General features: G+C 34.9%; 2 protein-coding genes across 2 annotated transcripts; one reads left to right on the top strand and one right to left on the bottom strand.

Moving 5' to 3' along the window:
- The first annotated feature begins 1,025 nt into the window (after window positions 1–1,025).
- Window positions 1,026–3,053, top strand: LOC130955732 (UDP-glycosyltransferase 74G1-like). Its single transcript, XM_057882675.1, has 3 exons — window positions 1,026–1,243; window positions 1,595–2,019; window positions 2,082–3,053. Exons 1-3 carry the CDS (start codon window positions 1,096–1,098, stop codon window positions 2,817–2,819), a joined length of 1,311 nt encoding a protein of 436 aa, XP_057738658.1. The 5' UTR covers window positions 1,026–1,095; the 3' UTR covers window positions 2,820–3,053.
- A 1,395-nt stretch (window positions 3,054–4,448) lies between these two features.
- Window positions 4,449–6,565, bottom strand: LOC130955731 (SPX domain-containing protein 4). The gene is made up of 3 exons (XM_057882674.1): window positions 6,181–6,565; window positions 5,346–5,517; window positions 4,449–5,193 (listed from the first exon to the last, which is right to left on the bottom strand). The coding sequence occupies exons 1-3, from the start codon at window positions 6,433–6,435 to the stop codon at window positions 4,712–4,714; spliced, it is 909 nt and encodes a 302-aa protein (XP_057738657.1). The 5' UTR covers window positions 6,436–6,565; the 3' UTR covers window positions 4,449–4,711.
- Between the last annotated feature and the right edge of the window lie 9,350 nt (window positions 6,566–15,915).

Below are 15,915 nucleotides of genomic sequence, written 5' to 3'. Positions count from 1 at the left end.
GACACATTTCTCTCACATTAGACTAGATAAAATGACATCCTTTTTATTTTTGTATTAAATATTTGATAAAATAATATTATATTGGACATGTGAACTGAAATCGAATATTCAAAATGTTCTAATATTCTTTGACTGGATTTTTTTTTCAAGTGTAGAAATTTTTGGACTTACTTTACATTGAAGATATAAAAGTATTTAGGATACGTGGAATATGCTAAAGTGTAGAATTTAATTTGTTGGGACATTTAATTAAGTTTCGTTAGGATATAACAAGATTGTAAGCTCATTATGTTTTTTGTTTGATATATCTGGTAAGTATTTCAATACATCACAGTTTTGTCATTGTGCACAAAAATCAATTTGAGTTAATTTAGTAGTTAACTCATTAATTCGGCCAAATAAATGTTGCAGTTCAAATTCCGTTTTAATGTAAAAAATTTTGTCCCTTTTTATACTTATTTGTTTCTAAAAAAAATATTATATCTCCCCACAATATCTTTTATATTCTTTTCTTCATTACTTACAATTTTGGGAAATTTTAGCATGTGATTTTTCAAACTATGTGAATCATTGGAAGAAAAAAAGGCAAAGAAAATGAAAATATTAATCTTAGCTTATAAATGTTTAAATGGAATAACTTATATTTTTTTGTTAACAAAGAATTTAAGGTTAATACTGTTTACCCTACGATAATAATGTAACAAAAAATTTTAGCCGTCGGGACTAATTTAAAATTATTGTAGTGAATTAAGATATGTCTATGAGTTTAGACTCTATCTGTATTAATGAAATAGAATATCTTAAATTGGATGATAACATAAATAATAAATTAGTATAGTTCTGTTTTACATTCTCAATCAATTAAAATTTACTTTTTCAGTGGAAGATGATGAATACATGTTTTATTGTATTATATATATGTACATATCCTAAATTTGCCGCCCATAATTTGTCCCTATTATACGCACACATATACATATAACAAACACAAGTAGTGTTTAATTCATTATCATAGAAATGGAGAACAATAATAATAATAGCAGAAAGGTGCATTGTGTAATTCTATCTTTACCAGCTCAAGGTCATATCAACCCCATGATTCAATTCTCCAAACTCTTGGAACACCAAGGAATCAAAGTCACCTTTGTTTCAACCGTTTATTACTGCAAGAACTTGCATCAAGTGCCTCCAACAATTTCACTTGAGACCATTTCTGATGGCTTTGACCACACTGGCCCTTCAGGTTCTGTAATTTATGTATTTAAAAAATAATTATTTTTACTTAAATAATATTACATAATTAGATATTTGTGTAAAAAAAAATCTATTTTATATATTGTATAAAAACACTGTAAACAACTAGATTTATCAAATTTATGGGACAACGTACTCAAAATCTGCATTTTTTTGTTCGTGTTTAATATTAAAAATACTATATGTATATAAAAAAATTAATCATGTATTATAAGTAAATATATGTATTTTATATTCTAATATATATTTTATATAAATAACTGAATTATTAACTGATTTTTAGTGTATACGTTGATTAATTTATTCAATATTGGTATTTATATTTTTACAATACATACAGGTGCTAAGAACTACGGGGCTTATATGGATCACTTTTGGAGAGTTGGGCCAGAGAATCTAGCAAATCTTGTAGAGAATCTTGGTCGGAAAGGGGATCCAGTTGATTGCATAGTGTATGATGCATTCTTCCCATGGGCACTAGAAACTGCCAAGAGATTTGGGATTGTTGGTGCTGCTTTTCTCACTCAAAACATGGCGGTTAACACAACATACTATCATTTCCATTTGGGGAAGATTCAAGTTCCATTCATGGAGGAAGAGTTTTCTTTCCCAGGGTTGCCGAAACTTGATGTTGCTGACATGCCTTCTTTCTTCTTCACTTATCAGGAAAAGCCGTTTCTGCTTGATTTGTTGGTGGGTCAGTTCTCCAACATTCACAAAGCTGATTGGATTCTTTGCAATACATTCTATGACCTTGGTAAAGAGGTAATTAACAGAAGATACTCATAAGTTTAGTATGTAATCATAGACTAACAAATTACTTTCAGGTAAATGATTGGACAAGGAAATTGTGGCCGAAATATAGGACTATAGGACCAAACATACCATCAATGTTCTTAAACAAGCAATACGAAAACGACCAAGATTACGGTGCTGCTGCATTCGAGAGCGAAGATTGCATGGAATGGCTAGACAATAAACCAAAAGGTTCTGTTGTTTATGTATCATTTGGGAGTTTGGTTATGGTTGGAGAGGATCAAATAGAAGAAGTAGCCTATGCTTTAAGGGAAAGTAATGCCTACTTCTTATGGGTGGTAAGGGCCTCTGAGCAAATTAAGCTTCCCAAAGACTTTGAAAATAAATCTGACAAGGGCTTAGTTGTAACTTGGTGCCCCCAACTAAAAGTCTTAGCTCATGAAGCTATTGCTTGTTTTGTGACACATTGTGGTTGGAACTCTACATTAGAAGCTTTGTGTTTAGGTGTTCCAATTGTTGCAATGCCACAATGGTCAGATCAAAACACAAATGCTAAGCTTATTGTAGATCTTTGGAAGATGGGAATTAGAGCTCCTATGGATGAGAACAAGATTGTGAGACAAGAAGCACTAAGACTTTGTATAAGGGAAATAATTGAGAGTGAACAAGGGAAAGTGATCAAGAATAATATGATTCAATGGAGGAATTTGGCTATAAGAGCAATTAGTGAAGGTGGAACTTCTCATGAAAGCATCAAAGAATTTGTGAATAGTTTACTTTGCCTAAATGCTACATGTCCTAAAGTATGAATTACATTGTGATTTGAACAAAAAACAATGAACTTTGCATTCACTATCCTTTAAAATGTACAATTGCCTGTTAAAAGTTGTGTAGACTTTGCCATTTTACCGATTTGAGTTCCAAATGGTGGAAGAAATAATGGTGCAAATAAATCCATCAGCAACAACTAAACGCATCTATTCGAAAATGATCTCTATAGAGATCAATGGTAGCCCCCTCTGCAAAACCATTAGTGTTACTTTGATGTATATGCCTACCAAGGAATAATCAGGAATTAGTTTACTAGATCTAATATAAAATAAGACCTACACAATTTCTCTTATGATTTGCAAATTATGAAGCTACGGTAAAACAATCAACCTAGTTACAAGGCTTTGTTGTTAGACTAGGAAAATGAAATGATTAGTGACGAACTATTCCATTATTTGGAAATTCGCAGTAGAACTTGTATAACTTGCACAAATGAAAGGATATATAAGTTTAATTTTGAGGCATTATCAATATAAATAATTTCACAAGTCATGTGTTTAGATGATTTTTTAAGTAATAGATTTAAAAATTAATTATTTTTATTAATATGAAAATACACCATTGAATTTCTATATAAAACAAAATTAGATTCTGTATATTTTATATACAGTAAAATTGTTAAGTGATGCTTGAAATATTCTCACTTTCACACCCATTTTATAAAGGTATGTTTGAGAGTGCACACAAAAAAATGCGAGGCAGTGGGAGAGAACTTTATGAATTTTACTATTTAACCTCTCAAACAGCCTCCACTCGACCACTCCTCACTAGGACTGGCAATTCATACCCTACCCGCAGGTACTCAACTTGGTCCAACTCGTTCGGGTAGGATAAGGTACGGTCCGGGTATGCCTGCGGGTAGGGTAGTGTACGAGTTTAGGGTGTACCCTATCCTACCCTATCCGCACCTCATATATAACACATATTTTATAAAAATCTCTCTATATAGTGAAGGAAGTGAAAGTTGAACCCATAACCTCTCTTATGTAATGACTTATAATAAGTGAACAACTACTAAACTAGTTAGTTAATTTAGTAATTTAGAGCATTAGTTTTTTATTTTTTATGTTATTAATACGTATAAAATTCAAAATAATTGAATTTTATATTTACTTTGAAAAAATTTGATATTTCTGCGAGTAGGGTAGGGTTTAGAATTTTAGAGTACGGATAGGGTTAGGGTTGAGAGATTGTCAACCCGCGGGTAGGATAGGGTAGAGTTTTAATGAAATTTTCAACTCGCGGGTAGGATAGGGTCCTACCCTACCCATTGCCATTGCCAGCCCTACTCCTCACCTTTCTCTTTACTTATTATTTATTAATAACCACTCCTTTTCATCACCTAAGAACAACCTACACTGAAGTTTCTCTTGGCCATTCATTGGAACTCCCTCTTTCATCAATCTTCACATCATAGCCTTATGTAGAATTAAGTAGGAAAAACCAAACATACTATAAAAGTTAAACATCTTTGACACACATACAGAAAATGCATAGAAAATTTGTCACTGCCAACACTATTACATTATAACATCACATGTCAGCATTGTTTTGCTTGAGTAATCATATATGAGCATAAAAGATGATCCAGAGATGCAAAAGGAAGCTAACTGAAAACATACAGCTACAAAGCAAAACCATTACAATTGTTTATTACAACAGTGAGTTAAAAACTTCTGTTACTTTCAATTCAGCATTTGTTTTTTTGTACATGTATCTTAGACGTAACATGCATATCTCATTTGTTATGTTAATTTATTGTATTTAAACAAAGAGGCAAAGTCATATTTCATACAGTTTCAATGAACAAGCCTCAAACAACAATCCAAAGAAAAAAATACAGGAAACAACCTCAAAAGAAAAAGTCATCTTACGAAGAGTCAGGATCTTTAACAGTGCTTTCCTCATTATGTAAGGTAGCTGGAGAATTCGTTGCAGAGTTTTCGGCTGTTACAGCACCAGTACTATCAGCATCTTGGTTGTTAAAGAGGGAAGAAAATGAAAATGGATTGCTCGTGGAGCTTTCTTTCTGAAGACCCTTTATTGCTTTCATAGCAGCAAGAGTGCTACGATATATGTACACTGTTTCCTCTCCAAGAGTAGAGGATGCATCTGGTAAGTCATTTGTTGTATTATCTTCAAGTGATTTAGACTGATTTTCTGGAGCAGGATTTGATTGAATTACTTCTTCTTGCAAGGGAAAGAGACGTTCAAGATTTTCTTCACATTCATGAACTAGCCTCGTGAGAGGTTCAGTTGTGAAAACAGGTTGACGAAGAACAAGTTGCGTAAAGGGAAGGCGCAGGACGCCACCAGTTCTTTTATCATACTTCTTCAAAATTTTTATTAGTCCTGTTGAAGTGGAAACATGTTAATGGTGTCGGAATCAATGATTACCTAACTAAAACTGCATATGGCATATATTCAAAAAACTTCAAAATAAAATAGGAGAAGATAACCACCAAAGTAAATTTTCTTACATATTATTTAAGTAGATGATATACCTGCAAAGTTTAAGGAACTGTAGTTTTTGAGAAGCACCATCTCTCCATGGATGGTGACTAAGTCCTTCCTGATTCCCATCATTTCTTCACTGAACTCATCCTCATACTCGGAAGTGTACCTTTCACTCTGACTGCTTTTTTCTTTAAGTCTCTCAATTCTTTCTTTCAACTCCTATTCACAATTAGAAACAAAAATCAGGAAAGAAACAGTTTATAGCAAAAGATAGTATTATAATATTTATAATACATAGATATTCTTGAGGATTTAACAATTTAACCAATTTCTTTTACACGAACTTTCAATCCAGCAATTAAACAGTTGGATTTAGTATAGAATTCAAGGATGAAGGTTGAACGATGAATCCCTAAAGTAGTACAACAACAACCACAACAAAGCCTTATCCCACTACATAGTTCAGACGACGCCATTGAGCTTGAAGCCCTAAAGTAGTAAATCATATCACAGATTATAGCTATTTACAGCATATTCTCCTTATACAATTACTTGGTATTCACTGTACTTTTTTTTTCAGTGTAGCATTTGTAGATGGAACCCATGCTTGGAAGAGAAAATTATTGTTGCTTAATCAAGATTGCAGGGTCTAATTGTTACTTGGTTTTGCTAACACATATCAAATTACACTATCTACCTTCAGTGTTTGCAATAGTCACTGAATTCGATAAAGCTAAGACATGTTCTCAGAGCACTCAATTATTCAAACTTGAAACACAATTTGTTAACCAACAATTATAGATTAAGTTGCATAAACACATCCAAAACTAAGGGTTCTTGAATTTATCGTTCTAAACCTAACCAAAAGACAAAATTAAGAACCTGGAAGCGGATAACAAACTCCTCCTCCTTATCAACATAGAAATCATTGAACTTGTCAAGCTCGTCGTTGAGAATCGTGACGAACCAGGCTTCAAGGTGGGTGAAAGAAGAGGGATTGATGGGAGCGTTGTTGGTGTGGTTGGAAGAAGGAAGGTTCTTGAGAAGCTTCTTGAGAGGCTTGTAGCACAAGAATTTGTCCCTCCACTCAGGGATTGTGTCCTCCAAATGAGTCTTGAATTCCTTGCCGAACTTCATTGTTGAAACTCGAAGAACAAGAATGGATTTGGGGTTTGCATATTAATTATTTGGAGAGAGAGAGAAAGAGAGAGAGAGAGAGCAAAGTGGGAAGTGGAAGATTCCAAAATGGATGCAAGGTGTAGGATAGAAGAATCTAGGTATTGGGAATATTTTCATATTAAATTGTGGAATGTGGCGGTGGACCAGAGACCCTTTTTGGTTTTTGCTTCTCTGTGAAAACCGGAGCAAACGCCAAAGCATCAAAATTTCAAAATGCTTGTTAAATTTTCACTCGATCATTGATAAAAAAATTAGCTTGTATTTGGTTTATATTTTTATTTTTATTTTCATTTTTAATATTTTTTGTTATTTAATTTTATAAAAAATAAATTTTATTTTTTATTTTTATTTTTTATAAATTCTAAAAATTAAAAAATATTAAAAATAACGGGCCTGCTACACATACAAGCAATAAGGTCTTACAAGTGTTACAAGTCCCCAGCCCACAAATATTCCACACGCGCACTAATTATATTGAATGGAGCGTAACATCACGCGCTCCCACTCAAACGATTACGCTTCTCTTCGTGTAAACCGCCCATTAATGGCAGACTCTTCCACTTCTTCCACTTCTCAAAGCCATTCAGAGAAAACGCAACCCTTCCATTTTCGAGCAAAATTTGAAACTCAAGATATACAACTCGTCGCTAACATTCGAAAACTCCATCAACACACCATAAAACTCTCGATCAAGAATCTCCAGAGAAAACAAAGCTATAATACTCAAGGTACGTTACATTACCATTCATGTATATTTTCCAGATTTCGAACTAGGTTTTACTGTTCTTCTACGTTGTTGTACGTTTTACTGTTCTTCTTGCTCTACGTCTCATTATACAGTTTATAATGTTCTAGGTTTTACTGTTCTTCTTACTTCTATGTTACACTGTTCTTGTTCGTTCTTGTAGGTGTTACTGTTCTTGTTGTTCTAGTTCTTCTGGTAACTGATTTTTGGGGGTATATTCCGTAGTTTGGTGGGTGTATATGGAGTAATTTGTTGGGTATATATTTCTGAACTGATATATTGAAATAGTCAGCACTTGCTTATATTTGCTTGTCCATGGGTGTATATTGCTTGACCTTGTAATGTTGCTTGATATTGATGCATGTTTGAGTGATACCTGACTGATATATATGGGTGTATCTGAATCATATCTATGGGTGTATCTGACTGATATATATGGGTGTATCTGAATCATATCTATGGGTGTATCTTACTATTATCAATGGGTGTATCTAACTCATACATATGGGTGTATCTTACTGATATTTTTGGGTGTATTTTTCATTTCAGAGAAAATGGCAGCGAGAAACCAGCCTGAAAGAAATGTAAGAACAAATATATGTCTTACATGAAATCAGTTTTATATAATAGAAATATATCTGACTATAATTTTATTTTTGTTTACAGCAAACCAAAGACCTTAAGTGTGCAACACATCTATTAAGTGATAAATTCAGAAACATGAGTGAGGAGAAGAAAACAATTGTGAGGTATTTGGGATTCGGTGGCTTGATGCACATCCCACCACTAAGGGTGCATCACCAAGTGTTAAGGGAACTGGCTAACAACTTCAAATTAGGGGAGAACAGACTGAAAACCGGATACGGTTCTTTTAAAATAACACCAAGAAAAATAGGTCATGCGCTTGGCATCAATGCAACAGGTAACTCGCTAAAAATTATAGGTGTATATTAACTGATACTTGGGTGTATTTAAGTTGATGCTTGGGTGTATTTGAACCGACTTTGATACTTTGTTGTTTTCCTTTTTGTAGGAGATCTATTTCCTCAGAAAGTCAATTATAAGAAACTTTCTGAGGATGACAAAGTAATTTTTAGAAGATTCCAGGGTAAGACCCTCAAAAGTCTTACAGATGAGATGATGGATATTGGCGTTAGTAACGAAGAGGAACACCTAATATTCAAGAGGATTTTCATCCCCTATATACAGATGGCGTTCCTTTTACCAACGACAATAAACAAAATCTCACCTGTGTACTTGGCCCCAATTTTTGAGATGGACAGCATAACGGAGCGAAACTGGAGGGCATGTTTTGACCTTTATGGTCAAGGGCATAATCGACTACAAGGAGAAAAAGAAAAAGGCAATTGATGGCTGCCTCTTTGCCCTGATGATAATTTACTTTCATCTTTCTAAAAATAAGGGCAAGAAGAGGGCTAAAAGACCGCCAAAATCCTGGATTGCCAACTGGAGTAAGGAGCAGTTGGTCGAAAGAATGAGTGTAGAAACAGAGGAAATTTTGGTAAGTGAACGTAATATGTTGGGTGTATTTTATTTACGTGAATGCTGCTAACTAAAATATCTAATGTTTCAGGAGATTGTAAAGATGGCAGAAACAAGAGAGAAAATGAAAAAAATAGAGAAAAAAGAAAAAAAAACAAGAAATAAAAAAAAAACAAAAAAAAGGAAGGCGAGTTCAACATCGTCTTCGGAAACAGAAACAACTGACAGTGACAGTTCTACCTCTGAGTCTGAGACTCAAGAAGACTCAAAGGATTCACCAAGAAAACAACCCAGCAAAAAAGGAAAAAAATAAGTACCATACTTGGGTGTAATTTCTTTGTTGAGTTGGGTGTATTTTGTTGATCAAGTTGGGTGTATGTTGTTTATTAAGTTGGGTGTATTTCGTTTATTGTGTTGGGTGTATATTGTCCATTCAGTTGGTTGTATCTTGTGCATTCATTTGGGTGTATTCTATATCTTTAGTATGTTCTAAATAATGATTGTTTGCCTTCCAGAATGGACTCCAAAAAAAGAAAAAAGAGTCAAGAGGATTCAGATTCTGATTCAGAATCTGAATCAACAAATGAGTAATGTTCTGAAATTATTACTCCTTTCTTTTGGCTTCATTATAAAGATTTTGTGTATTAATTGAAGTGTCTCTTATTAACTTATAAAAGCGAAGAATCATCACCGGTGGAGAAGCAAAAGAAAAAAAGACACAAAGAACACCAAAAAAGTAAGCACTTCTTTGGATAATATTCTGTGATAAAATTAATTTTTTATTTCTGATTCATACTTGTTTTTTCCACCCAAAACACAATCCAAAAAAAAAAGGTTGTTGTTGAGCATTCATCTCCTGAAGAAGATCAATACTATGATGGGTACAGTACCTCGTAAGCTATATTACCGTCTATCATCATAATTATTTTTGTTAATATCTTCTTTTATGAATGTACTGACATATCTGAAATAGGAAGTGAAGATCTAGATGAATTATTAAGGGGAAACAATGAAAAATCTGCTGCAGAGGAGTATGTCTTGTTGGGGTGTATATTTCAGATTTTAGTGTGTTTTCTTTGCTAATAATTGTTTCTTGTTTTGCAGGGAGAACGAAGCTGACCTGCGATCGACAGAAGGTCGCTATGTCTCCTCTGAAACGTAAGAAGCTTTATTTAATAAAATCTTGTTATCATGATTTGGGTGTATTTTGTGGAACCATTTGGGTGTATTTTATTGATCAAGTTGGGTGTATTTCGTTTGTTGTGTTGGGTGTATATTGTCTATTCAGTTAGTTGTATCTTGTGCATTCATTTGGGTCTATTTTATACCTGTATCATATTTTGTCTGAATAACATGAAATCTGTTTAGAATACCGGATGTGAACTTGGGAAGTGATGATCCTTCCTCTCAAGGACGCACAGAACAAAGTAGTGTAAACAAGCCGACAGAGAGCATGTAATTTCACTTTCAAATAACCGTTACTTTTGTTCTTCTATTACCTTCTACTTCTAATTCTGTATATATTTTTTTAGAAAAAAAAACCCTTTATTATTTTATTCAAGAAAAAAAAGGCAGAAAAAAAAGCAAAATCTGCAAGTATGTAAGTTCTCAAAAAACAAAGCCTGTCTTCTTTTTGAACTGTTCGGATGTATTTTTTGACTTTCTTTGGGTGTATTTTAGGTTGAGTCCGGTTCAACAGTCAGCCAGTGAGTCGGTTGATTCGAATATGATGGTTGTGAGGGAACAGACACCGTCAGAAGCACTTGCAATGTGAGTTTTTCAAGAATAGTTCAACCATATAACCTTATTATTTTCAAAGGCGTTGTTAACCTTTCATTTTTCTTCTTGTTTAGAGTTTCGATTCAAGTTTTTGTGCCAGTGTCCCAAACAACCACTGTGCCGGAATTTGAAGAAATACCTGAGACAGATTTTGAACCAACCCCTCTGCTACAAATTAAAGGAACTACAAAAACGTAAGAAATAGTATTGGGTGTATATTGGGTTACAGTTCGGGTGTATATTTGGTAACAGTTTGGGTGTATATTGTTCCTGAATAGTTTTTTGTATGCCATGATTAATTTTGTGTAACTGTGTAGCACTCCTGAAACCCCCCAACAACTTGAAGAAAGCACACCCACGCTTCCCCCAGCTCCAACTAAAATGTAAGTTCATCAGACTAAAATTAATTTTTACTTATCATCTGTATATTCTTATTCTTATAATACGTTATACATGATGATGCAGTTATCCAGCCGCAGAAGACGCTGCTGCCCTGATGATGATGGCACGGACAGCATCGTATGTTTCTATAACAGATCTGTTGCCATCATTCAGCCTTGCCCTCACTGATTCAAGCCAAGAAGAAATAGCAACGCAAGAGGGAGCGTCAACGCAGGAGGCAGAAAGGGCAAAATCTCCAGAAACTACAAATTTGATAGAAGAATTAGAGAATTTGGTACAAAAAATAGCAAGCAGTGCAGCGAAAGAAGAAAGTAAAAGTCCACAAATTCAAAGGGAGACTGGGGGAGAAAGTTCTGGGAAGTTTGAAACTCCTGTGGGAAAAAATCAGAATACAAATGATATGAAAGAGAAGTGCTACATCTGGGGGACGCGAGTGAAGACATACGCAGATGGCAGCACTAACGAGTATGACAACATGTGCACTCTGATTGCCCAAGATAAATACATTTTGACAAGAATGCACCTTGCATCACTTCAGGCGAAAAGTTATATAGAAGCTGAGGTAATATTAGAATAACATTAATATTTTTACACCAAAGTTTACTGCAATGTTTATTAATGTAAATTGATTTCGGCATATATTTCTAGATTGTATCTGCCATGTGCCTCATCCTCAACCAAAAAAATGATAAAAGGTTTCAAGAACAAGTATACTGTCTCCCCCCCCCCCCCCGATATTGTAGTAAGTCTTACTTCTACGAATTTTGGGTGTATTTTCTGTATTCATCTGGGTGTATTTTTTACGTTCAATTGGGTGTAAGTTGTGTAGTCATTTGGGTGTATTTAAAGTATTCAATTGGGTATATTTTTAGTATTTCATTTGTTGTTTCACAATTGTTGCAGAACATGGCCATTTCGAAGCACCCAAACGGAGAATTCATATCACCTAAAACCAATAAAGAATTCAGGGTGGAAGACTACCCAAGTTTTATTCCCTTCATAAATGCAAAAAAATTAACTTTGCATCCATATGTAAGTTTTTATTTGTAAAATTTGTTAGTACCGTTCTTTACTTATATGCCAAATAAAATAACACACTGTTGAAATGTGGCAATCCTTCATATTTTTACACCTGTTTGCTACTCGGGCCATTGGTGGTTATGGGTGATTGATACAACAAAGCGGAGATTTTATATACTTGACCCACTACACAAGAGAGCTCCAAGCGATGAGAGAAAGCAGCTTAATAAATTCACTGTAAGTTGGCTCTGTGTTATTTACTTTATTGCATGATATAATGTATGTTTTGCTTTGGGTGTAAGTATGTTCTCCTTTGAGTGTAATTTCTTTGTCGAGTTGGGTGCATTTTGTGGAACCATTTGGGTGTATTTTGTTGATCAAGTTGGGTGTATGTTGTTTATTAAGTTGGGTATATTTCGTTTGTTGTGTTGGGTGTATATTGTCCATTCAGTTGGTTGTATCTTGTGCATTCATTTGGGTGTATTTTATATCTTTATTATGTTCTAAATAATGATTGTTTGCATTCATTTGGGTGTATTACTGATTTGTTTTGGTATTTAAGGGATATGTAATTTCAAGAATGAGAGCATATGTCGGCGGGGAACCTCTGAAAAAAGACGAGAAGGAGAAGCAAATTAAAGCATCATACGTTAATATATCAGGCCAAAAATCAACGTATAAATTTGTGACTCTGAACATTAAACTTTCCTAAATGAGATTTGTAATTTTTTTCTTCATTTTCAACTATGACTGCGCTATCTACGTTATGAAGTGGCTTGAGTTAATTGAGCCGGAAAACATTAAAAGAGGGAAGTATGAATGGGATAATTGGAAACAGGTAACTGTCTTTAGAACTATATAACTCTGTATTACTTTACCGAATTAATATTCCTGTTTAAACAGAATATACTTTTTAATTGTAGGACGAGGTGGACCACTATAGAGTAGAGTATGCTTCGCGGATACTATTCAGTGAAATGAATAAAGAGAGAGATCAAGCAATTAGAGCGAGTAATACAATAAGACTGTCGAAGTCATCCTCCGTATTATTGAGTCCGTTTTGTCAGATAAATTCTACTGATATAGAAACTGAGTAATCCAACTACTAACTAGTTTGTAAATTGAACAAATGCTGTAAAAAATTGTCATTTATAAACAACTTCTATTCAATGAAATTTTTTTCCATAGTTAAACTATATGTGCTGTTAAATTGTCTGTGTTGTATTCAAAAGCAGTATTACAGGTGGTAAAATATGAAGGAAAACATCAAGACAGATCTAAACACAAATTATAAACTTTTACACCCAATGGGAGTTTAATATACACCCAAGATTGCTTAAAATATACACCCAAACTGTCTGTGCTGTTAAACTATCTGTGCTGTATTCAAAATGTATGAATTACAGGTACTAAAATATGAAGAAAAATATCAAATCAAATATACACCCATAACCTGCGATTTTTTACATCCAAATAAAGTTGAATATACACCCTGAAATCTATCCCCCCTGATGCTTTGAGACTAAAACCCTGAACCCTAAACACTTAAAACCTAATCCCTTACCCCTAACCTGTAAACCCTAAAACCCTAAACCCTAATATTATATATATGTATCTATATGTAAGATGTGAATTCACAAAAATACACCCAAAAGAGCAGTGCTTTTACACCCATATTCTGTAAAACTATACACCCAAAGAGTTATCCCCTGTTGCTGGTACCCTAAACTGATAATTCATAACATGTCCTTGATATTGGCTGGAATTTGAATGCACCACTGATGTAGCATCAAACAGGTTTATCTGAATATAACACTCACATATTAGCTAAACTATTAACGAGAAAAATAAACTCAATCACCACAAATTTAAAGAACATTACTTTTACCTCGCTTAAAACTTTCGTTTTCTTCTTCTTTGTGGTATTTGCAATCTGTTTGTCCAACTTTGAACATAGCCTATTTTTTGGATGACCTCTTGTTCGAATCCTTGGCGGGCTTTGAAGCTCGTTAACGGATTCCAAGTTGGCATCTTCGTGGGATAAAGAAGATGTCCCCTTCCTTTTGGCTTTTAATGATTCCATCTCAGCCATGACGTTATCGTACGTACGGTGCAGAATTGCAGTCAGCTCCTCCGATTCGGATGCAAATTCGCAAATATTTTGCGAACGAAAAATCAATTGGTCAAACCTCTTGCTTCTTGGCTCCATCAGTGGCTCGTCATGGCTGCTCTTGATGTGTGTGTGTCGCCTCTTTACCTTCTTGCTCCATCGTTCCAGTATATATCTAGGTGACACTTGGCTTACTTGTTCAAAGCATAACACGCTTAGTGCGTGACGACACAGTATCCCTCTCGACTCGAATAATAAGCATTGACATTTTACCTCGGCTGCAACTGAGTCGTAAGTAACCACAAACTTGTTGAATATTGAACTGGAAACTTGTTCTCCGACTTCGTATACTGAATAGCCTAGAGCGGAATTCGTTAATCTGGTGATGCAATTCGCCTTTCCTCTGAATTGCGCTTGGACTTCCCTAAACTTTTGATGAGTGTACACATCTTGAAACTGAGCTTCAATAGAGGATTTGGTTGCACACGGTATGGCCGTATGAAAATCTGCAGCATCTGATTCTCTCTCTGCTTGCTCCCTGCTTCCGAGGCAATTATCGTTTTGTTTGACGAACTGAATAAGCGAGCTGTTCCGGGTGATAAACTTGTTAAAAAATGAATGCATGCTCTCGCTCCTTTGTGTGCTTCTCATCCCTGCGCAGAAGTGGTAATCTAGATAGATAGGAACCCATATATGACGGTCTTCATACAAATCTGCAGAATACACCCAAACACAGACTATAAATACACCCGAAAAAATATGCAATTTACACCTCTGCTACAGATTTTAAACAAACATTACCTGAAAGCCACTTGTTGTCCACAAGACCAAAATTCAGCAGAAAATCATTCCAATTCCTATCGAATGAGTCTTTGCTATGAGAGTTCCAAACAACTTGGCTCATTTCTTGTTCAATATCTGCATGTCCCTTGTACCCATTTAATTTGCTTGGAATCTTCTTCATGATGTGCCAAATACACCAACGATAAATTGTTGTTGGCATACAGGCCTCTAAAGCCCTTTTCATTGATGCACATTGATCGGTGAGAAAACTTTTTGGAGCGTTTCCTCCCATGCAACGAAGCCAACATTGAAATAACCATTTGAATGATTCAATTTCTTCGTTTTTCATCAAAGAGCATCCGAGAAGTGTTGACTGGCCGTGGTGATTCACCCCGACAAAAGAACCACAGACCAAATTATACCTGAAATAAATTACCATAGTGCAGAATGCAAAATCATTAGGTACACCCCAACAAATGCTTCGTATACACCCAAAAAATAGCCAATATACACCTCTGCTGCGGATTCATAAAAATACATTAATTTAGCATCATAAACAGGGACAGTTTATTACCTGTTTGTATTGTAGGTGGTGTCAAATGAAATGACGTCTGTGAAATACTCAAAGGCAGCTCTACTTCTTACATCGGCCCAAAAAGCCAGATTAATCGATTGATCCTCTTCGAGTTCAAGCTCAAAAAAGAAATTCTGATTCTTCTCTTTCATTCTTAACAAATATTTCCCGAATTCCTTTGCATCTTCTTGTTCGGAAACATTCCGCACTTCCCTGGTAATGTAATTTCTCACGTCCTTTTCGATAAAATTTAACTCGCGGTGACCCCCGGCAGCTGCAACAAATGATTGGTAGGTTTTGTTTGGTCTGATACCGGCCTCCTCGTTATTCTCTATTGTACGACGAATGGACATGCTTAGTTTCCTGTGCTGTTTGAGCATCTCTGCTTTACTTGGACAGCAGGGGTGTGAATGATCCAGCACAACCTTTGAAATGATCCAATCACCGATATCCTTCAACGTGTGTATATAAATTCTTGCAGGACAGTTTAAACCGGCTGTCGGATTAGTCTTCTCGGTCGGA

This window comes from Arachis stenosperma, chromosome 10 (assembly GCF_014773155.1).
Source record: "Arachis stenosperma cultivar V10309 chromosome 10, arast.V10309.gnm1.PFL2, whole genome shotgun sequence".
NCBI lineage: Eukaryota > Viridiplantae > Streptophyta > Magnoliopsida > Fabales > Fabaceae > Arachis > Arachis stenosperma.
The sequence above is the reverse complement of the archived record's forward strand: the minus strand, read 5'-3'. Positions and strand labels throughout refer to the sequence as shown.